The sequence below is a fragment of the Rhamphochromis longiceps genome, linkage group LG3, assembly GCF_057381845.1.
Source record: "Rhamphochromis longiceps isolate RC_006_pf linkage group LG3, R_longiceps_female_GT1.1, whole genome shotgun sequence".
Classification (NCBI taxonomy): Eukaryota; Metazoa; Chordata; class Actinopteri; order Cichliformes; family Cichlidae; genus Rhamphochromis; species Rhamphochromis longiceps.
In genome coordinates, this window is record NC_140559.1 from 45,813,342 (window position 1) to 45,837,652 (window position 24,311).

The 24,311-nt window shown below is 43.8% G+C and overlaps 1 protein-coding gene across 2 annotated transcripts in view; it reads left to right on the forward strand.

Moving 5' to 3' along the window:
- Positions 1-607: 607 nt before the first annotated feature.
- Positions 608-24,311, forward strand: part of nwd2 (NACHT and WD repeat domain containing 2) — a 60,580-nt gene continuing 36,876 nt past the window's right edge. The window contains exons 1-3 of one of the 2 annotated variants that reach the window (XM_085399727.1): positions 608-769; positions 1,722-1,893; positions 13,614-13,702. In XM_085399727.1, the coding sequence (XP_085255853.1) occupies positions 755-769; positions 1,722-1,893; positions 13,614-13,702 (276 nt within the window). In that variant the 5' untranslated portion in view covers positions 608-754. Of the gene's footprint in view, positions 770-889; positions 1,091-1,721; positions 1,894-13,613; positions 13,703-24,311 lie in introns of those variants that run through there. The other variant, XM_085399735.1, reaches the window with a different exon arrangement.

Genomic DNA, 24,311 nt, shown 5'->3' on the forward strand with positions numbered 1-24,311 from the left:
GAATTAATTTAAATAGGCACTTAAACTTTACTTGACGTCTACTGGGTTAAAAAAAATAAATAAAAGACTACCACTAAGGGCTTCTGGGTAAATGTAACGTCGCTGCTCGTTACTTTATTTGCGTCGTGACTGTTTTAAAGAGTTGTAACGTCATTTACGGCAGCACACTGCTGACTTCGCGGTCCACTGCAATCTTAATAGAGACTGAGGGAGCACCAGTCCGTCCACTGGAGTGGAGGGAGACAGTGGAAAAAGAGCATCCAGCAGAGCTTCTCTCGTCTGTCACCGCCGTCAAGTCAGACGTTAAAAGCTGGGGCACTACCGGAATTGAAGTTGTCACTTTCAACATAAAAGCGCAACTTCACTGAACGAAGGTTAGGTGAGTACTGAGCTGAAGGCTGTGCATATTTCTTTGCTTAACAAACATACGATATGGGAAATAATTATATCCCTAGGTTTAACGAAGTCTAAACTTCTTGGTAGACCCTTGAAAAGCGACATGATTAAAAGCTGTAGCTTTATTTTGAAAATATCCACCGGTAGCCGCGCTCTTATTTTGTCCGGCTTCGCGCTCCCTGTGCCTCTCAGAGCTCGGTCGGCTCGCAGAGACAGCAGGATGCCAAAGGGAGCACTCCGGCACACGGCGTCCGTTTTACCGTCTCCCCACGTCGTCTCTCAGTCACGGCAACTCTGATGGGCGTTTTTATCTTGCCTTTACCGCCCTCGACGCTTGGATATTTTCGGAAGCCACGAAATGAAGCGAATGAATGTGAGCAACAAGAAGTATCCTGTTGTTGTGCCTGTCTCCAGCATCACTAGTAGTCAAGTACTCTCTGTGGATGCGGTGCCCCTAAGTGGTTGTAGTTGTCTGATTCTTAAGAGGATTTGATGTAGTGATCAGTAGTGGACTACCCAACTTTTTCCCCCTCCCGCCTTTTTGTTGTCTATTTTTTTTCTTTTTGAGGTTTTCCGTCTTTGAAACAAAGATTTCAGGATAGACCAACTCCGGAAAACCGGCGACTTCACATCTGCTCCCGGCGGAATAACCATTGTTAGCGGTTATTCGCCTTTCACAAGCATCGTCTCTGGGGTGGGAACACGACTGATGCTTGCCTTGTTCGTCCATACGAGTTTTGTATCGTCTCGTTCTTGTTTGTCTGTTTGTCCCACAGTGGCATGAAAATTCATGAATGCGTCCAAGGACATGTATACAAATTACGCATGCACCATGACGGTAGTAGTCTGTGCGTAATATCCTATTATTATACCCCTACTACACGAATGCAATAACAAACATATTCAGTCTCATACCTGTGTTTGGAGAAGATTTGACAGATCCATCCTAACTTGATTGGTGTGTGTGAAGCATGGACGTTATGACTATGACAAGGTAGACTACTAGATCATGTTTTATAAATAGATTTTAGAGTATTTTAAGTAAGCTTAACCACCTTAAGACTAATTAGGGTTCATGCCATACCAGTGCCTGTAAAGGTGGTCAAACTTAGTAGCAAATTATAATAATAAAATAATAGCAAACAGCTATTAGACACAGCTCCATGCCTTTGCCATAATTAACGCTCCCTGCATGCGTGCGTGTGTGTGGATGGATCAGGTGAATCTGCGCGCAAACATGCATGTGTTTTCCATGTGCCTGCCTGTGGGTCCCTGGCCGTGCTAACATGCCCTCCTCCCTCCCTCCTTTCTGTGCGTGTGTACAGCCACGCTGGAAGTCGCCTCCTATGTGGCCGTCGGGAGTGGGGAGCAGGCAGCCCTGCCCGCGGGAGTCTGCGCTGCGCAGGGCGGCCATCAGCGGCAACATCAACGCCCTGCCGCCGCACCACGTCCCCACCGGCCGCAGCGTCCGGGTCTTCATCTGTGCCAACCCCGACGGTAAGAGTGTCAGCGTGACACCCCCCCCTCTCTGCCTTCCTACCCACCACTCCTTCCTCCTCCTCCTCTACCTCTCCCTCTTTTGAAGCCCGTGCACCCTCACAGTGACACAATGCTCTCGAGTATTTCACCATATTCTTCATGTCTGGAGCCGTACTCTGGCTTAAAAAGAATTTCTGGGTGAAATCAGCCACGCTCATTTCAAGACAGCGTCTCAAAAGTGCAGCAAGAGGCTCGTGCAGCTCCGCCGCTTTGAAGCTCGGGGTCCTGTGATCCACTATTGATTCAGGTCTCCTTTGGAAAGACGGGTCAGGACTCTCAGATTGAGCCACAAGCTGCGACATTTAAAGACCGGCTTACTTTAGCGGCTGGCGACGTCTCAGATGAGGTTACATTAGACCATGTGACAACTTTGACTCAAGTGAAATTGTGTATGTCACTGATGCAATATAGAGCAGACTGCTTTCAACCTAGCAGAGTGCAAGACAGTCGGGTCGTGAGGGAGACACCCAGTTGCAGCTCTGTATTTGAATATGCCCTTTGGGTAAGGGGGTAAAAATAGGCTCTGCAAAACTGGAGTAAACAAGGCAAGGGAAGTAGAGTAGGCTACGAGAGAAAGGGATGGAGGGAGAGTGGAGGAGGAGGAGAGAAGCAGGGCACGCCAAGGATTTAAAAAGAGAGTTTGCCTTTGTCGATATGTCACTGTCATTTGCCTTCCCTCACTGAGCAAAATTGCTCTGGACCCCAGAAAAACCTGAATGAGCTGACCCTGGATTATTGCACTGTAATGGCCTCTCACCGCTGAAAAGTCTGGCATTGTTTAGCCACCTGTAGCTGAGTCAGATGTTTAAACCGTACCGCCTCAGCACGAATTTAACGCTCCAGTCTACACGTGGATTGAAAATAAGGACGAGGGGGACGTTCCGAGGAGTTCTTTTCACACCGATCGCACTAATGGAAAGACCCGCATCTCAGCCCGAGGCACGAAGACAGCTAATTATGAGCTGCTGTTTTGAGATGCCTGGTATCCAGCTTCTACTAATGAAGCCGTAGAGGTGCAGAGGCACAGCCGATTCTCCCTCAGCCTCACCTCGGTCAAATAAAACAGCAGTTCTGTGCGTTTCTTTTGGTTTCTTTGGTCAGAGGTCAGGCAATTAGCCACATTATCACTTACATAACACGCTCGCACTGTTCTCAGGTACTTTCCCATACTTTTAAACTTTCTTGTTTATGTCTGCAGGCGCTGCATGCAAGGAAAGCATAAAAGAAAGGCTGTTATTAGTGGATGTCACCCAGGTCAGCCCACAGCCTGACTGCAGAGCTTCTTTCTGCATGTTCACTAGAGGGGGCTATCCATGCATTTATTTACTGCACTTCACACAACTGTACGTGCATTCAGACAGCTGTTGTGCATTATTGCACATCGACATCACACTTTTACGTCATTTTTCCACAACTCATCATGTAGTGAAAAAGCAAGTCGGGATTGAGGCTGGAAACTCAGACAAAGGTCAAGTTTGCAGCCCTTTGTCTGAGCTGCATTCAGATATGGGAAGATGAGCTCTGCTTCCACATGCAGGAGTTGATGGTCAGGTGGACTCACTCAATCTTTCCCTTGGTAACAGTTGGCGAAATATATGCTGCCAATAGATTTACTATTTGTAACGTCAGACACTAGAAAGGGGAACAGCGCTGTTGGAAGTGATCACCTCGCTGTCGTAAAAGTGTAACTGCTTGGTTTTATTGCGCCTGATGATCCGGGGATCTCTGCTTTGACTTATATATACACACAGACACACACGCTTGCAACGTGTGTTACGGTGTAGGCTCTGCTGAATACAATGACCCTGATGCACCTTAATCAGAAAGCCACAGATGACCGCAGAGCACGGTCTCCGGTGCGTTCGCCCTCGCGGACCTCTGCTGTGTTTGTTTACATCGCCTAAAAAGGGGCACGACACTCAATTTGAGCAGTAATTTAAAAAAAGAGCACAAGATCACTGCAGAAAGTTTACTCGCCAGTGCGGCGATACAGACTCTATAGAGGCATTCGCGTCCTTGCCACAGTGTACAGCAAAGAAATCCCTCCTCCTGTGGATTTTAATGAATCTTGGCTCAGGTGGATCTGTGTGTGTGGGTACAGCCGATCAATTAAAACCCCCACTATCTGTTCTTGCCAGTAGTCAGACGGCGGCAACAAACCAAAGAGAAATCTTTGGCCCGTCTTACCGGCCCATCTTTGTGTGTCTCGATTCATATGAACGTATCAATACAACTCCATTACCTTGCTCTAGTCACCCCAGGGGCTCTGTTACTGGGTACGCACTATAGTGAGGTATTTGTATGCAAGCTATCACATCACCTAAGCTGTTTAAAGTTGATAAAAGGCACCGGGCCTTTAGGGATACGATGCATGAAATCACCTAAACCTCCAACGCACCGCCATCAAGGCTACAGCATGTCACCACAGAGACCACTAATTATATTACATTTCACCTTGCAATTATTCCCAGTGTTCCAGCTGGCTCTATTTAACTTTCTTTTCAGCTTGTTTTGTGGCTTCTGAGCGCAGATTTCCTTTAAAAAAATTCATCCCTAATTCTCTCCTAATTTTTTGGGATTGTGTCTGGTGAAAGAAAACAAAAGAGAGAGAGTGGGAGGGAGGGATCGGCAGGCAGGAGCTGCAGGGAGATGGCAGGCGGAGAGCGTGGCTTTTGTTCAGTGAACTGCTCCTCCTGGGCCCGGCAAGTGCCGGAGTTTCGGGACGAGCCCAACCCCATTATGCGGCGAGTTTATGACACGTGCCGCCGAGGCGGTTTTTACCCTCTTGTGGCGTCTGCTTTCCTCCTGAGGGTAGAAAGGAAGCTCACACCGACTAGTTTGGCAGCAGCTTTCAGTGACCTCTTCTCTGAATTTTCCAGAGTGCTGCGGAGCAGTTCGGCAACCTCCCTCCGGGAACGTTGTTCTGACAAATTCTGCAGCTGCCCTGTCATACCCGTCTAACTCCCTGGGTGTTGGAGCCATTTCATGGAACGCACTGTAAAATATTTTGTCAGGAGTGACAGCGATGAAAGGAAGCAACGTGCTCCCATAATTCCTGGAAAACAGATGCGACTTGTAATCGGTTTATATTAAATAAGCCAATCGTTGTCTTTGTGTGTGAATGCGCACATAAACTGCACTTCAGAGACACAGACGGGGCGCTTTTCAATCTCATATTGAAACTAGCACGCCCCAGTAAATGTTTTTTTGTGCGTCTTGAGAGATATTTTAAATTTGCTAATGGTTTCTGAGTCAGATTGACTTCCAGTTATTTAAACTTACTGATGGACTAAGTAGAGAAAGGCAACTTTCCAAACTGATCAAAGTAAAAGGAGGAAAGGAAAAAAGACACTTTAAAAGACGGGAACATCTTTTACAGTAATTTGTATTTGTGAATACAGTTGAAAACCGTAAATGTTGGTGCTTTGTTACACTTTTTTTTTTTTTTTTTGATTGAAGTCCGACTCGACTCGCAAAATCAGGATGGATCACGTCCCACTACCTCATCAACCTCACAGTCAACCTTAAATACTGCTGCGACTTGAATGAGGTGGCTGATCAGACTTTGGACAGTTCAATGCTGCCGTGTGTAAAGACTCAGTTCTGTAACATTTGAATTCAAGGCATCAAATACATTGTGAAAAAAAATTCTACATTTTTCAATTTCGAATTTTATGATTTTGCAAAAAATTCCTCCTGAAAAAACATGCAGGGGCCAAAAACAGAGTCGACATCAAGTGATGATGAGCAGGTCCTGATGTTTCTAAGCAAGCAAAGGAAAAAACTGAGATTCTGGGTTCATCCAGTAATCAGGAGAAGGCAGCAGCAGGGAGAATTTCATGGTTCGATCCAGGAGTTGAAGCTGTATCACGGCCGCTTTTGTACATATTTCGGGATGTCAGCGGAGCATGGCGCAGGTTTCCATGACCTCCCTTTGGTGTAAAGTGTAGGTAACACAGTACCTTTTGTCTATATAGTGTGCTTGGTTTCCAGGTTTATGTGGCTGACAGCAGTGTTAAAGTTCAGCAACATGACAGACGATCCTGAAATGATTAATCACCTGCAGCCAGCGTTCATCCTCAGGATAGCTGTCACAGTAGCATCCATGCATGCAAAGGGGGCTGGAGTCACATACATAAACTACAAAGCAGAAATGGAAACGTGGAGAAAAGCCTGCAGCTCCAACACTTATTTAGCATCTACTTTACCTTAAGTTCATTTACAGTAATAAATCGTTTATGGGTTATTTTAATTGGTGAGTCTAAATGTACAGCAGGTGTGAATATGAGCGTCTGTCTCTCTGTTAGTCCTGTAACAGATTGGCGACCTGTCCAGGGTGTAACCCCCTCCCACGGCCCAACCACCATGACTCTGAACTGGATCGTTTCCGTAGTTACGTTGTCCTATCATCCCGTGTTAGACTGCCAATAACTGACACACTGGGGCAGGTCTGGGGAGGGTTTAATTGGCACTGCGCACCCTCCATAAAGCAGACTCTCCACACAGCAGGAGCAAGAGGAGGCGCACACCTGGGAGTTTAATTTGTTCCATGATGATGAGCCTCATTCACAGACACGGTTGAACAATTTAGCGTGCCAAAATTAGTAATGATCAATGGCGGGATATCATATAGACATAATATTTGCCTTTTTGCTCCTTTATACTTGTTTTTTTCTGTAAGCCTATAGTTCTGCTGACCTGTTCGGTCACCAGGAGTGGAGCCTGCAGCTTAAGATGACTCAACACAGAGATGCTTGACCCCTCTCTCCTCAGACACAGCCGAGTCTTTCACCAACAAATACAAACACCTGGTAGAAAAACAGTTGATGAGAGGAGATAAACCAGTGTCTCTGCACGCACACGGTTACATTAAGTTCTAACTGAAAGTCAAATGAAGAGATGGAGACACTCTTTCTCTGATTTCTCTGGTTTTATTTGGAGTTTTATGCAGAGATACTGACACGAGGTAGATTGCTTTTAATATGACTCTTATAATTATTTTAATATAGCTTTAATGGAACTGATAGAAAAACATCACCTTGATTGGGAAGCTGCTGGCGATCCTGTGACCATCGTCAGTCCATGAGGTCATGGTCCAGCTGCACATACAAAGCTTACACTCTGCATAGAATAGCAAACCTAGCTGTTGGTCTTCCTCTATAGTTCCTTCAAGCACTCAGTAAATATACTGCAGTTGTCTTCACAAAGGTCATACTGCATGCAAGTCGCCTAAAACGGATACTTTCAGGATTCAAATGAATGCTAAGATTAGAAAATGTTGGTATAAAGTAGATGTAAACACTGTAAGCCAGAATAAATGAGTCTGAATAAACAGTACTTTAAAAATCCAAAGCAAATGTAATACGAGCCCAATAGGCGTCTGATTGCACATTATATAAAAGGAGCGTCGACATCCTCCACATCTGCTGATGTTACGAAACAAGAAAAAACATCCAGGAAGTCATCTCCACCTACTAACATGTGGAGCGCCACGATAACTCAGGAAACCTTACCCCGTCCGCCATGGATAAAATGCATAATAATGCAACCTGGCTCTATTTTTAGAGGGTCACAGAGGGTTTCCACTTGAAATTACTGTGACTAAAATGTTTGGAGCATTTGTTGTGCTTCATTTTTGTTGTCTAAAATTTTTTGGTAATTTTTCAGATGAGACTGAAACAGGTGCACTAACATTAGAAATTTGTGACTCATTGGTATAAAAGGTGTTTATTTGCGCTGTAATTCACATGCGAATGGAACTCTGGGCCGGCTGATCTGAGCCCAGTGTTGGTAATTTCGACAGCTTTTCAGTCTTTGGGGCTGAATTTCTGGGTATTTTTCAGCCCTGGGGCTTAAGGGGTTAACCAGAGAGCTGAGTGAGTCTCAGTGAGGAGGCAAGATATTAGTCTGAAACTTCCATGAATTACAAGGTAGCATGCCGTGTCCATGGTTACTGCCATCTTCTACAGGGAGGAGAGCCTGTGAGATGTTGAAATTCTCCGCTCGTTGCGGCTCGCTGCAACATAGCTGTAAAAGGTTGTGCATTTAAGGCACGAATGCGAACATGTCAAGCCCTAACTGCCCCACACGAGTGGCTTTTGAGTGAACAGCTGCAAGCACAGATGTTACAAAATGAACATTTTCATGTTTGGTAGACCGGTTGTGCGTGCGGTCACTGTTGTGGATGTTAAATCAAATGCAAATTAAGTTGCTGGCAGAGAGACCGTGGGGAGTCCTCTAGTCACGGTTACATGCAATACCGAGGTACCATCCATTACTGTACTTTGCTGTTTTCCCTGGATGCGCGTCATCAAGCGCGAGTGGAGGGGCCGCGGTAACCTCTGGCGGGTTTTCCTACATCCCGATTCGGTCTCCTTGTGCTCAGGAAATGCAGGAACATCTGGCCTTTATGGATGGCCGATTTACACAGCCACAATTTGCCTTCAGTATCTTCCAGGTCACTCGGTATTGATTTGCTCACTGACTATGCGTTTACTTTTCCACAGTTGACGCTTGTGTGGTACAGTGAACAGCCTGAGAAGGAAATGCTTTCATGTTTTAGCCCAGTGCATCACCATCCAGTCGAAGTCTAAGTGTAAACCCTAAACCGCAGTTTGTTGTGTCTCTCGTCTGTGTTCGTTTCATTACGTCCAAATAGACAATCCACAGTATCATCCTAGAAAACATCTGTTCTTCAGTTTTTATCTGACTCCAACTTTTGGTCATTATTCACAACATACAGTCGAACTAAACTGTCCAACTAAAAACGTCATAAATTGACTTTTCAGAAACTCATGATGTCATCAGAGAACAGATACTGATCAGCCCAATCAGTGACCTTAATGCGGTATGATGATATTCTACGCAGACTTTATTTTGTTAAAGAAGAATTAAAGTGAAGATATGTGCAGATGTGCATGATTGTTATGAATCCCCATCTTGTTCATGTATGCATATGACCGAGAGGGCGTTTTTGAATTGCTTTGTGAAAATGTAAACCCCATAAAATTCTAAGGTTTTACATATTAGAAGATAATAATAAAAACACGTGATCCTTAACAGATCCATCCATCTTCTTCCGCTTAACCCCTCAGGGTCACGGGGGTGCTGGGTACGCCCTGGTTAGGTCACCGTTCTGTTTCGTGCCATGTCATTATTTATTTACATTATAAGATTCGGTTACTTGTAAAACCCCCTAAATGGCCTGTATTTGTATAGCGCTTTACTTAGTCCCTATGGACCCCAAAGCGCTTTACACTACATCCAGCCATCCACCCATTCACTCACACATTCACACACTGGTGATGGCAAGCTACATTGTAGCCACAGCTGTCCTGGGGCGCACTGACAGAGGCGAGGCTGCCGGACACTGGCGCCAACGGGCCCTCTGACCGCCACCAGTAGGCAACGGGTGAAGTGTCTTACCCAAGGACACAACGACCGAGACTGTTGGAGCTGGGGCTCAAACCGGCAACCTTCCGATTACAAGACGAACTGCCAACTCTTGAGCCACGATCGCCCGTTGTTCCACAAGTCTTGTGCTTTAGCGGCAATAGTTTGAATTAAGAGTTCTGTATGACTTTAATCAGCCTCTTTCACCATTACAGGGGAATTCTAGCTCACTCTTCTTTACTGTGTTCTTCAGACCATTGAAGTTTGTGGTTAAGCATTTCAGTCGTCTTGAGGACTTTGATTGGAGCATAGCAGCAGCTTGCAACTGTGCTTTGGGTCATTGTCCTGCTGTATGACCCAGTTTTGGACAAACTTTACCTGCTGCAAAGATGGCAGAAGACTCTGGAGTACTTTGGTAATCAGACAAATTCATGGTCGACTCAAAGCCCATGGAGGTAAAACAAGCGCAAATCATGACCCCTCCACCACCGTGCTTCACAGTTGGTACGAGGTCTTTGTGCTGATATGCTGTACCTTGTTTTCACCAAACATAGCCCTGTGCATTAGGGTTAAACATTTCCACTGTGGTCTCATCTGTCTAAAGGACATTGTTCCACAAGTCTTGAGCTTTGTTGAGATGCAACTTTGCAAAGCTAAGCCATGCTGCCATGCTCTCTTTAGAGAGAAGAGGCTTTCACCTGGCAGCATCTCCAAACAAAGGATACTTAATATCACTACTTTTTAAAAACTACTCTAGTGTAGTTTAAAAATATATACAAATGGAGCTGGAAATGAGCGTGTTAGGTCAGCCTGCAGAACCAAAGATGACAAAAAAGGACCGTAATTGTCTGGACTGTGTCTGTCAGACTTTCTTTCTCTGCTCCAGTACAGTGGAGGTGAATGGAAGCACTGATGCATTGTAGATCCTCCAGAGCAGCAGTGAGTCTGAGTTTCTCCTGAATATATTAAATTCCACTGACCTCTGTGGTATCCGGCAGAAATCTGAGCGACAGACTAAACCTGGCCCTTAAACCCTTAAATCACATCAGAAACGCACACACAGACACACACAGTGAGGATGACCGCTCTGTCCCGCCACTCTACTGTTTGCTGAGACACCCGTCTTGTGGACAACGCTCTCTCTCTTTTAATCAAAGATCCCCAAAGCAGTTGTGTATACCGAGTGCCTCTGGAGTGAAGCTTGATGAGAGCAGAGTGATTGCTTTGTCAGAGCCTTGTTGATGAGACTCAGAGAGGGCAGCTGTAGAGTGATCGCCATCTGGGGGAATGAGTGACCAGCAGAAGCAATGTCAAGCATAACCAACTATAGAGGGAAATGTGGAGATTTTAATACCGAACGTTGCAGCTTTCCAAAGTGTGGCTTTTGTATCATTTTTCAATCAAGCCAGTTGGGCGTTTGACGGTTGTTTGGACAAAACAAGCAATCTGACGCCATCATTTTGGACTTCTGATGGATATTCCTGTTATTTTCTTCTTTTTTTTTTAAATGCTTAAAATAAGTCAGGATGAAACAAATGATAAACAAAGAGCAGGGAAAGCGTCGGGGACATTTGGCTGCTTTTCTCTGTTCAACTGACTGCCCATTCGCTACCCAAAAGGACAAGGGAGAGGGAGGAGGAGAGGGGAGAAAGGGAAGCTAGAAAGGAAAATAAAGCAAGTTGACAGGACATATGTGAAAGGAAAGATAGATTGGTCGGTGCTATTGAAATGAGCAGATTGGAAAATTGTAGGGAGGGACACACACAAGCACACACGGAGCGAGAACGCGGGCGAGTGAAGGATCTAGTCTTTGTCCCTTTGCACGTGGGAGCGCAGACACACACATACATCAGGCTGCCATAACTCATCATCATCCCACAAAAAAAATAAATAAAAAGAAAGAAAGAGAGGAGGAGGGGGAGAGGAAGGCATCTCACTGTTATCAGCACAAAAACAAACAACAACACAGTTTAGTCTGTCAGGTCGAGCGAGATGCAGATTTGGATTGGACTTCTGCGTCGTCCCGAGCACACGACAGGCCAAAATCCTCAAATTCTGCTGTTTTCCCTCTGCTGTGACCCCCCCAATCCGTGTCAGTGTAAACTATTACACGTTTATTGTTGTCAAACGTATCGCTGATGGAATGAGATGAGCGCTCCTTTGATGCAGCAACTGCCATTTATTTAATTTGCATACGATTACAGCCGTTCGGTTTTTCGAGCTGACATTTTGCTGGGTTAGCTGTGGGCAGATACATGTACGGTCACGGCCCGAAGCCTTACTAAAGATAGATGAGAGATAGATACGTCAGACTAAATTTGTGGGCTCCTCTACTCGTGCTGCATATGACACAGTTAGCAGCTGAAGGGCTGTTTACCCGCCATGTGTGCGCGCGTGCCCGCATGTGCGCGCGTGTTCGAGCCGGCTACTCGGTCACACAGGGCCTCTCTGGTGGGCATATTCTGTTTTTAACTATCCGTCCACACCCTTCAGATAAAGAGAGGGAGAAAGAGGCCGGGACTGTCCAAATGAATTACAGCAACCATTTGGTAGATAGTGAAAAAGAGGGGAGAGGAGGAAAGAAAGTGGGACACAAAAACAAGCCGTTGGGCACTCGCTCTGTGACACTGACTGTCCAATATGATCACTGCCTGTGTAATTCTGGATAATCCCACATTCTTCAAGAGTGTGAACACTGCCGGCTCTTCTAGCTAATCATGTTTTTATAGGTGTAAAAACAAAAGAAAGGTGAGGTACACATTTGAGAGTTACATACACATTGACACACTGGCTGAATTTGAGCTGACAGGTGAAACTATCAGTCCCAGTGTGAGGTTTATACCACAGCTGCCTGAAATTAACAGTACTGGAAATAACTGAAATCATCTTTTGTTTCTGTAATGATTAATCCAGCAGTATGCACAAGCTCTGTAAATTAAATGATGTCTTTAATGCTAAAGAACAATTCTTCTTATCAATTTAAAGACGTTTGGTTTTTTTCTTAGTTTATGAGAGATTATGACAGCTGGTCTAATAAATTTGTTAATCCCTGCATATGCGTGTTGCATAGACTGTATATAAAAGATGGACATAAGCTCAGGAGGGAATCTGGCTGATTTTAAGGATACGATGAACCCGTGTACATTAGCTGCTTGTTGTTGACTAGGTGACCACGCCCCCGAGAAAACTTACTGTTTCCTCTAAATGTGAACATAGCATGAACATCATGTTTGAGTAAAGACTTCAAAATATGAAGGAAAATGTTTACTCAGCTCAAACATCAAATGAAAACTCTTTTTTGTCAGACTTATATTGACTGACTTGTTTGTGTAAGCAGAGCAGTCGCCCCCTGCTGGCCGTAGGAAAAAGCGGCGATTTAGCAGAGCGTTCTCATTCCCGACGCGTAACATGCCGACAATTTGTCACGTCCCGAGGCGTCCCATGGGAAGGCGAAAGGTAACCGCGTCCCTATGATACGCGTGCCGTGTATTCCAGCCCTAACCCTAACCATGACCTGAAAGGTGTTAGGTAGTGTTTTCCAAAGCAATTAAAGTAAAATACATGTACACGTGCAGATTGAGTCCAAACGGTTCTCATGTTTCCTCCTTTTTCCCAACGTTTGGATGGCTGAAAGCGTAACATCCCGAAAATTTGTCACATAGCGCAATATGTTACGTGTCGGGTTTAAGGATCTTAAATGGATTAGCTTCAATTTTCAGACTCAGATGCTAAATTGCTAAAGCGACACCTAATATGTAGATTTTTGAGTACTTTGAAAGCTGCTGAATCCTTACGTCTGTGAAAGCATTTTGTCAGCTGTGTAAAGGACAGTCGCAAAACTTGTGACCTTGGTGACCCTTGGTTGGCATCAAACAGAAGCAGATAACGTGATTGCAAAATTGTTCCTTGTTAGGGATTCTGAACTTCTGGATGAATAAAAGAGGGAATTTAAAAACATACATGACCCTCAGCTCGCAGGACGACTTGTTGAATAAGAAAAGTAACAGCCAGATTCAATTAACGTTAAATACGTATCCCTATTCTAAACTGTGGCAGCGTGGAGGCAGATTTGCAGAAATATGAATTGTTATTAAGCAGATTATAGTAATTATTAATGGCTAATTTTTTTGGATGCATTTGAGAAATAAGTGATGGTTTTCTGGAAAAATCCCCAACAATAAATTATTATTTTCACTGGCGTTTCGCAGGCGTGGAGCTCATTAGATTGCGAGTAAAAACGGTTTAATGTGCACCTCTTAATATTTTATCCATTTTTCTATTTTTAGACACAGAGGCGGAGAGGAACGCGCTGAAGGAGCACGTCTATCCCAAACTACGAGACTTCTGCAGGGAGAATTATGGAATTGAATTCCAGGTAAATGGCTGCTTTCTCCTTTCTCTTTCTTTCTAACGTTGATTTATTCTTTTTACGTTTCACCTTCTAACAGCTGCAGATTCTTGTGACTTCCAGAGCATTAGTGCTTTCATATTTACATCATAGCTTACACAGCTATAAGGTGCCCGGAGGGAACCCCGGAGCTGCTAGCAGAGGCGCCCGTCCCTTTAAGCGGACAGAAGGCCAGCAGAGATAAGGTTTCCATCGGTGAAGGCTGGCACAAATCTAGCTATGGATAAGGCAGCATGATGCAAGGGCTTTCCCTTTGTTGTTGTCAGAGGACGGCTGCATTCTCCCTGCGGTGTCCACTGATCGAGATCATTTGCATTGCAAATTAGCATCAGTGTTCACAGAAAGATCCCTATCAGAGTTTTGTTTGCTTAACAAATCCAGGTGGGCTGCCTCAGATTGTTCCTGGAAGGATTTGTGGAGATTTGTTTCCGATGAGGGGGCTTATGACCCATGAATTGTTTTAGAGAACGGTAATCAACGGGGTTTCGGTAGCTAATTCTCATTTCACGCCAGGAATGTTTGGATCAAAACAGCTCCAAGCACAAACCATCTGAAAATCTTGGTACATATGTGTTCAGGTTATCTCCCCCTGTATGCATAAGAGTTGCTCAGACACTTGGGTATCGTTCATATTTCAGTGACTGTGGTACTTCCAGATCCTCTTTTAATGTTCTCATTGTCAGTGGGGTTATGGAAGCAAACTACCATGTGGCTCCATAATGAATTATCATTTGTTTTAAATTTTATCATTTCTAATCATAAAACTTAAAATGACCACCCCAGAGAAATGGATATTAAATGTGGCCTACGATTAAAAACCCATAGTACATTAAGAATTCAGTGGCTCCATGGTGTAACGGTTAAAACATTCGCCTTGCATGGGAAAGAGAAGGCACAATCCCAGCCTCAGGGGTTTGCAAGCTGGTGTACTCCTGGTGCCGGTCCCGAGCCTGGATAAATGGGATGGATGCGTCAGGGAGGGCATCTGGTGTGAAATCTGTGCCAAATCAAATATGTGGATCCATCCACTGTGGCGAACCCTTGGGAAATAAGGGAGCAGCAGAATGGACCACAGTACATAAAGAATTCAGGGGCCCTGAACAAGTTTGCACATGAATTTTAACTAAAAGAAAGTAATATGGTGTAAAGAGGAACGCATACATGATTGAAATAGCTGAAATAGCAAGCTTAAAGCGGGATTAATGTTCAAAATTGTTAGCTAGTAGCATGTAAGCTGTTGATAAGGTTTGTTTGTATTTTTGTCTTACAGTATAGATAAAGTGAAAACTTTAGCTAAATATTCTGACAGGTAAAACAACTAGCTAACAGTATGAATACAACATTGGGAACTATTTATTAAAATGGCCAGTAATTAAAAATGTTAGCTACAAGTATTGATAAAAAACATTTAATTGTTAGCAAAACATGCTAGTTGCATATTAGCTTGTTAGCTAAAACTGTTGGATGCATGTCAACTAAAAAAAAAACCCCCGATTTTTATTATTTTTATGGTTTATTGTCTTTTTAAGTTGTTTATTTACAATGGACTTATTATATACACATTAATACAATTTTAGATATAAAGGTTGTAGTGATGTACAGCAAGTTGAAATGCTCTAAAAATGGCACTACAGCATTTACTTGATTTACACTACATTTGTTTAACTTGATTTGATTTATTTGCAAAGACGGCATTTGACCATGTCACAGTTTGTAGTGAACCATAGACACGGCTCACAGCTGCGATACGTGACTGCTAATTTAGAAGCAAGCCTCTTCCAAACATGGAATGAAGACTCCTTGCCTTTAGGAAATTTGTATGTTTTAAACATCAGCTGTTATTTAGCTCACAGTCTTCTGTGATTATTGAATTCATCGGAGCACTTTTTCTCCCAAATTCTGTATTATATGTGCTCAACCGCAGACAAATTCATTACACTGTTGTAGCAAAGTACACAGCACAGTATTGGGAGAAAAACCTACATTGAATATACAGTATAATTAACCCTACGGCGAGCTGAGTAACCTTACATGAATTACACAAGTTTCCAGTATTACAAGCATCTCTGAGATGACTGGACGTGACGGAGAATTACAAGATAAAAGAAGCAAAGTGTTGCAGAGACGTTTTGGCTCCGGTACCCGTGGCCACGTGTCTGTCTGGTGATTCAGCTCGCTGTGATGCAGCATGAGCCGAAGTGATTAAGCAGAAGGCCTGGGAGTTAATACTATGACTCACTTACGCTGCTCATCCTCCTCCTCAACCAAACCCCCCACACCTCAACTTCACCCACACCATGTGAGAACACCTTGGATAAAACTGGAGCCTGATCATGATTTTTCCTAGTTGATACGATGTTGTGGCGAGGACGTCTTTCACGTGTGAAAACCATACATGATTTCCACACACAGGATTTTGTAGGACGAAGACATTTTTTCCATTTCTCTTTTCTTTTGCTTTGATTTGTAATTTATGCATAATCCCGCCTCCCCTTTCACACGCGCCTCGTTTCTCCGCTGGCACACACTGACACACATGTACTATGCCAGGTTGGCGAAACCCAATTCTCCCAGGTCCCTCAGCAGTTGACTCAGTTTCTATCCAGAACCTGATGGAGGATGGATTTGAGGAGATGCGGGGGCGGATAGGGCACGAAAATCCAGCCCAGGGGCCGAGGGCCGCGTCCTCATTCAGTCAACGCTCAACAGCAGCGGGGGGATGAGGTGCCATGATCCCTTTTTAACCATTTTTATTCCCAATGTTTCCTGCTCTCTCTCTCTCTTTCATCTCCCATGTGTATGTGTGTGTGATCACTTTTTTTACATAAATTGCCAGGGTTGTGGTCCATTTATGCTCAACACATTTGTTGCTTTTGCACCAATGTGACATCATGGTCCGTTTTCAAATCTTTCCCATCACCGTTGCAGATCTTCCACCAGGAGTTGGGTGCCATATGGGCATCGTATAAATGCCTGTACAGGTGGACTCGTTCACAGTCTTGCCTCAAGCTTGTCTATTTTAAAAAATAGCTACAGTAGCAAACAAGCAAGGTTACAAAAATTGAGAGATGCATGACCTGCCGGAGTGACAACAGAGCACGACTTGTGCTTGCACGCAAAGAACAAAGAAGTAGCAAAAACTGCAGTTCCTTTAATGGCCACTTGAGGCTGGCTCCGTCCACACGTAAACGGCGTTTTGGGTCACGGAGATTTTTAAAGACTCCTTGCAGGGTGGAGATTTTCGAAAACTTTTTGCGTTTAGGTATGGACGAGGAAAACGGAGAATTACTCACGCCGTTTTTTTTATGTCATGCTACACGCGATGTTATTGTTTACAGGGGTTAAATTTCTGCAATGGCGGTTAATCAGCAGTTTTTACACACTTACGCGTCACTGTCCCTCCATTTAGAAAGACAGAGGCGTCAGAGTGAACTTCGGACGTGGCTTCAACATTCAACACAGAAGCTCTCACAACCCAAATCCCGACGTCGGTTTCTAACAAAATTGACTTTTTTTGAAAATTCAATTTATGTATGCTGTGTGCATTTTGTTCATTCCAAACTAAAATACTGTCTTCAGTTAATAACATTTGAAATCATGAAGGCACTTGAAAAGTAACACAAAATTATCTGTCTTTCCAGAAAAACAAACACTTTCCAGAACTACTTAAGGTTTTGTGAGGGTACAAAACCCTGTTTACTCTTTCCATCCCAGGCTTCTAGACTTCTGATTGGCCAACATTTCATTTTTAGCCTTTACATGTGGACGGAGATATTTTTTCAAAAGTGCACATTTTTAAATTTAAAAAAAAAAAAGCTAAAACGGAAAATCTCTGTTTATACAAAAACACCTGTGTTCGTGTGGACCTAGCCTTAGCTTTGCATTCATGCAGTTTATAAATGCAGCTTTTTAACCAAACTAGCTGATAAATTACTTTTCCACCCTTTCATCCATATGAGGACACTTTTCACTCCCAAACCAATGGATGACATCACAGTGCTACACCCATCCTTTATACTGTCCACCAGCAAAATAGATGGATAATAAATATATTGGTAACTTGCATCTTAATAGAGTTCTAATGTCCCTTGTTTTATATTTTTGTGAGTTTTTGTGAAGCTGCTCATGCTTATATGTTGTCTGCTGCTAACAAATATACTTCTATATACTTAGTACTCTAACATATTAAGAGAGTTGATTTTAAAAGACGGGTCATTTGCAGCACTTGACAATAATAAGCTTTTCTGGTGATCAAACCAGCATTGATGGCTTTTCAGCTTATTAGACACGTCTAAATCAAAATTAATGCTGAGCAGTCCAAGCCTGCCTCCATAAGGTTACGGTGTTCTGCTTTAGTTCGGATTGGTTCAGTGGGGATCTGATGTTAGAGGCTCACAAAATCTCCACAAAGGCCTTTTAAGAAAAAGGAAAAACACCACAGTGTTATTGTCGGGGGTCATAAGCGAGAGTCCTCCTCGCCGTTATCGACCGGTTCCTCCTACCACATTGATTAGCCTATAGATTTGGTCCTTAGTCCAGTTTTTATTGTCAATTTCTCATCTCGTGCTGCTCTAAAATACCCAGCCCGCTTACTTCCAACCCATCTTGCATTTGTTAGTCTCATAAATCATGTAACAATACAATCGCTTCCTCCCACAGACTGAAGTCAAACTGAATCTCGAGGCCAGTGGAAGCGGTTCTGTTAATAATGTGGTTGCCAAACTTACTGGCCGTCTCTCACACACACACACACACACACACACACACACACACACACACACACACACACACACACCCAGTGCAATTCCAATAAAAGTTTTCTGGCCACAGCTGCGCAAATCTGCTCAGCGGCTGTCACTCTGACGGCTTTTACATCTCCCAACACAAGCGGCACGACGAGAGATGAGATGAGGGGTGAGACGACGTTCCGCGATGATTAAAAAGCCTATTCATGCATTCTATTATGCTAAAACGAGGGGTGGGGCTGTCAATTTGGCTTCTTCGGAAAAGATGTAGTGCTCTCGAAATATGTCACACGCTTAAAAGTTTTTTTTTAATCCGTTTCCGTGCACGAGTTTGCGGGAAAACGCAGGTAAAATTGGACAGAAGCGATTTCCTGGGAGACATTTAATCACGTTCCTTCCGTGTCTTCCCACCGAAACTCTGGTAATAAAAAGCATTTCAAAAAGCCTATAAGTATAGCAGGACTTCTGGTTTATTTATCACTCTCCGTCTGTTTACCTGGATGCCAATATTTCCAGATTTTGTGCCTTCACACGTGGGCAGCAGGCCGCCATCTCCGTTCACATCTCTTTCATCTCTAACGGAAACATGTCAGCATACCAACAAACAGCCCCCACAGGACCGATACGACAACCAACAAAGATAATCAGAATCAAATATAAAACACAGCTCCAGTCACATAGAGAACTATTCACTCCACAAACACAGGACCCCTACCTCCGCCACGACGGTTGTATGTTCGCTGCTGTCAGATGCTTCAGAGGAGAGCGTTTGTGGGAAATTTGATGGACAGAAAAATAAGTGAGGGTGGGCTGTAATCACAAAAGCACAGACCTTATTCTAATATTTGCGTGATGATGATTAAGACGTTGCATATTTACACGAATCACTAAATATAAGCTGCTCACATTTGCTTTCCAAATGCCATCCAGCAACACCTACGCTTAATCTCCTGCACTCTTAACCGTCGGGAGGTTTGAGCTCACCTCAACCTTCTTATAGCCGGTGGCCAGCCTAACTAAGAGGCGCAAAAAATAAATAAATTAAAAGAGCGATGTTAGCCAGATGATGTTCTTTGGGCAATGTTTCCTCGATTAGAGAAATGAATAGACTCAGAGCAACTGGTTCCCACAAGCGCAAGCGGTGTGTTTACACTTGCCGAGTCTGTGCTGTCAGGTTTATGAGTGGTTAAAATGCAAAACAGCTTGTATGCCCCGGGATATACAGTCTCTGAAACACTTTAATTCATCTCAAACTGCTTATGTTTTGCATAACTGTTTCTTTGCCGTCTGCAGACATTTCCACATTGATTGGGCCATGGGACGTCTAAAAAAGAAGCATATTCTTTGTCCTCACTCATAGCATACAAGTTCCCAAGCCAGGTATCCTGACTCCACAATCAAAAGGATAAAGACTGAGGAATCCCAAAGGCGAGATTAGCTGCAGGAATAATAATTTAATTTCAGATATTTTGCTTTGTGGTTCAAGTTTGAACCTCCCAGAAGAGGCAACTGCACACTTTCAGACAAGTTTTAGAAACTGAGGCACATCGGTGCATTCGGCTGGCCCACAATTGCTGCACCTCTGCAAGTGCTTTGCAACCCAGCTCCTGGCTTTCATCCTGTTCCTCCTGCGTTTCATCCTGTCACATCCGTTGCTTCTCCTCTCCCCCCGCCTTCAGGCACGGAGGTATTTAGCTTACAAGAAGCAGACTTATTCTCATTCACAGCAGCGCACGCAGGCCAGCTGGCATAAATGGATCCTTTGTTTACGACTCCACAGTACACCCACGTTGGTCAACAGGCCTTCTTTTGGGTTTTGCTTATTGGTTTGAGGAGCTTCCCAAGCTGCGCCCGCTCTCATTTAGCTCTCAAGCACTTCCATCTGTTGTGGACGCCATTAAGCAAACAAACCTCATCTCGCATTAGGAACGCTGGTCCCAGCGCAGAGTTCGACAGCCTCTTAATAAGACGAAATGTGATTTTGTTTGAGGAAACTGGCATCCTCGGAGTGCACCGTGCAGAACCCTCTGCCATAAAATATACATCTTCCCCAGCCATTTTTGCTAAAAGCCCACTCCCTCTTCTGCTGCTGATCTTATTACCTCACACTTTTGACAGCTCTCGGTGGCTGAGCTGCAACATCTGAAACACTGTGCCCAAATTACCCCGGTGTGTCAGTGCTTGACAGGTTTTCCTCAAAGTCATCCTCTCTCTGCCTTCATTATTGACAGCTTTAGCCTTTAGAGTCGAGAGTTTAACCTCTTATCATTGCTAAAATAAGAAAGTAACCACGGCATTAAGAGAGCTAACATAAAAGTCAAAATCTCTGCTTAACCCCATCGCCCCTTAGGTGGCCACTTTGTGTTTAAATCACTGCAAGAAATGTATATTTGGGTATGCATTGGGTGCTAAACCTGAGCTTTCCAAAATGGGCCGGTATTCATCAAACATTCTTAGAGATTTACTACATATTCTTAATAAAACTGCCTGCAGCACAGAGCTTAACATATATTCATGTTAGAACTGTATCTATTTTTACCCTTGTTTTTTTTTTAGCCTGAGAGTGCTTCTGTTGGTGGGGTTTTTTGATTACAGGCCCTTTTTTTCCTGCTTTTCCTGCATAATCCCAAAGTCTAATAGTCCGACATTCAATACATTAAAAAACAGGAAAAAAAAAAGGCTTCTCCTGCTCTTGACCCGCCACGGGCAAACGCCTTCCAAGGGCATTAGAAAGCTGCTTAGCAGAAGCTGCTCCATCTCTTACGTAAGCAACGGCACCCCCACCACTCTAGTTTAGGGAAAGCGTGGGGAGAGGGAAAGCTATCAGAGAGAGGAACGGCAAAGACAAAGTTGGCATAAAAGAAAAAGCGAGAAGGAGGGCGAAAAGACACAAGAAAACTGTGAAACGGTTCCAGCCAAATCCAGTCCCACTGGAAGCTTTCTTCATCTAACCCAATAAGCCTTCGTAACTATTCCCCCAGCCAACTGCTTTCCCTCTTAACTTCATTTACGTGTCCTTGCCTGTTTTGGATCGACATTCCCCCTGACTGTTTTTGTTGTTTCTCCCCATCCCTCTGTACTCCGGTGAAGCGCGGCAGGTGACGGGGCAAATTTAATCAGTATATCCTCCCCCACGCACATGCACGCAGTGAACAGATATGACTAATGTCGTCATTTAGCTTTTAATTACAGTGCATCCTCCCCAATCACCTGCTGAAGCCCAGTAGGAACCTATTGTAATCAGGGGCGCTCATCTCACTTCATTCCTCTTCCCTCCGGTCTTTGTCAACACGCGGACGATTGCCGTCCCCCGCACACGGCCATGGGAAGTAGATTAGTGGCGCTGATACGCAGTGACTGATGATGCCAAATGATGAGTTTTACACTACAGGCCAACTCGACGGATGCTAATCATGTGTTCCCACTAACGAGTGGGATAGGGTTTTTTTTTCCAGTTTTTTTTCTTTTTTCAACTTATAGTCTTCTGGTAGTTGAGGAAAAGGTAAAGGGTCTTTCTCTAACGAAAGCCACAGTTATTTATGTTTATGCAAGCGGTGCCAAATTAATTTGTCTTTTTGTCATAAACTGTTTTTAAAAGATGGACTTGGACATTCGTGGTTAGCGTTTTTTAAGGAATTGTATTGTGATGAAGAGGGTTGGGTCTCAATCGCAGTCTGGTGGTCTCTGATATAATGCAGGTTTAAGGTACTTCCTTGTTGGCTTCAGATTTCCAACCCAGAATCTACATCCTTGTTTTATACCGGTGGTCCCAAAACCCCGGAGTCGTTTGGTACCGGGCTGCGAGAGTTGAAGCTCGGGTGTGAAATTTATGGTTTTCAGGATTTTTAGCGTTAACTCGGTTTCCCTGGGATGTTACTCTTGCAGCTCTTACAAATTAAACAAACACTGCACAATCATAGGGGGAAACTAGCTAACTTTTAAACCCCCTTTATTATGTCTGTTAATTTAAATAAGACCATCACTTACAAAATAGAGCATTGGAGTTTATAGACTTCTTTGCAAACGTTTCTCTTTTTAACCAGAAGATGTGCCCCCTGCTGGCCATTACATAGAAAGCATATTCAAGGCTACTAGCTTCAACATGGGAAGCAGTTTCCGTCTTTCATGTACAGTCTGTTTATTTACCATCTAGCTAAAACAAAAAAAGAAGATATTCTCTGGTTATAGCATCTTAAACTTGAGTGGTTAGAGCAACTGGCTTGTTTTCCAATGATAATATTTGCCTGCCTGAGGCTGTGGAAGAAATAAATATGCTGTTGACAGCTGTCGCCTTTCACAGTAATACAGCTGCTCACAGGTGCACAACAATCAAGCAGATGAGCTGAGGCGTAGTTCCAGCCCTCCTGCTGCTCTTACCAATAATGGGAGAAGCGAATATCTCCCACACTGTCCCACACTCTCAATTTCTTTGCTGTCCAGTTATATAGGCCTGCCAGTCACTGCTGTTCTCTGCCAAGCTGCGGATGTGTCAGTCATTGTGCCAGGCTAAACTCATTTGAACTAGCAAGTGTGGTGAGCAGCAGAGCATGAAGGAAGACAGCAGCGATGCTGTATCACTTTGGCTTCATCTCAACCCTCTGAAAAACCTCCTTTTTGCCTCTTACGCTCAGCAAGCATGCAGTCAGTCTGGAAAAACAGCTAGTTACGAGCAGCAGAAGAGGGATGAATCATGGGATGATGCTCATACAATAAGGCTGCTGAAACGTGAGCTCCAAGTAGTAAAAGGCCATCATGTGTAGCCATCCATCCATCCATTATTCTTGAGCCTTCACAAGTCAGGCCCAATCCAGCGGGCTGATTTCAGGAAGATGGTAGTTGGTGAGCCCTGAACCAGCAGCATCGTGGTGGAGACACACACTCACATCTTTACAGGCGTTCCCTCAGCCTTCCCTCATCTACTGAGAAATCCTCCCTGCGGCGTGTTTATAGTTGGATTTGTCTCAACTGCCAAAACTTGTGACAAATGTGTTGAGGGAGGATGAGTGTGTGTGTGACTGGTGTAGTGGGTTTCATTGACAGCAAGCAGGTGTGTGTATGTGTGTGTTTAAAGAAAGTACTGGCTTTGCTTCAACTGATTTGCAGACTTTAAGCCCGCTGATCCCCTTTTGAGACGTTTTGCTTTGTTTAATTATACGTGGTCCCTTTTGTGAAATGACAAAACTTGGCATCAGTTTTCCTTAATTTTCCGTGAATACATTACTACTTTGGTTAAATGATTTCCTCTGTTTTATACGGCTAAGCTTATTATGCTTCAGTGTGTCCACAGAAACTGGCCATTCTGTAAGTTTTTAAATTATTGCCAAACAGAGTTTTCTGGGATCTGCAAATATTCTCCAGCTACAGCACGAAATCCATAGTTTTATTTTTTTTAAAGAAAAGGAGAACGCTTCAGTGAATTATTTATTCTTTTCTTATGGAGACTGATTATGAGATTAGTTTAAGTAAGCTATAGGATGTTAGATAATGATGACTGAGCTTAATGCCAGCCCGCCTCAGCTGATGGCTCGTTTACCACTGCAAGCTGCTTTGCAACCCACTCTGTTTGATGTGGCATCATAAGTGTTGCTGTTGTGTCCTGCTCTCTTCTGAAAGGTTTTCTATAAAAACTACACCCTTACTGCTTCCATAGGAATTAAGAAATACACTTAACTGATCATCAGTAATTGTGAGCACCTTTATTAAAGCATACATTTTGGCAGTCGGATGGTCTTCACACCTGTAGTTGGTTTACATTGGTCGAACTCGTGATGTTGATGCGTTTGTAAAGTTGTAGCTTTGGTTTAGTTTCTTTTGTTTGTGGGTGACAGAAT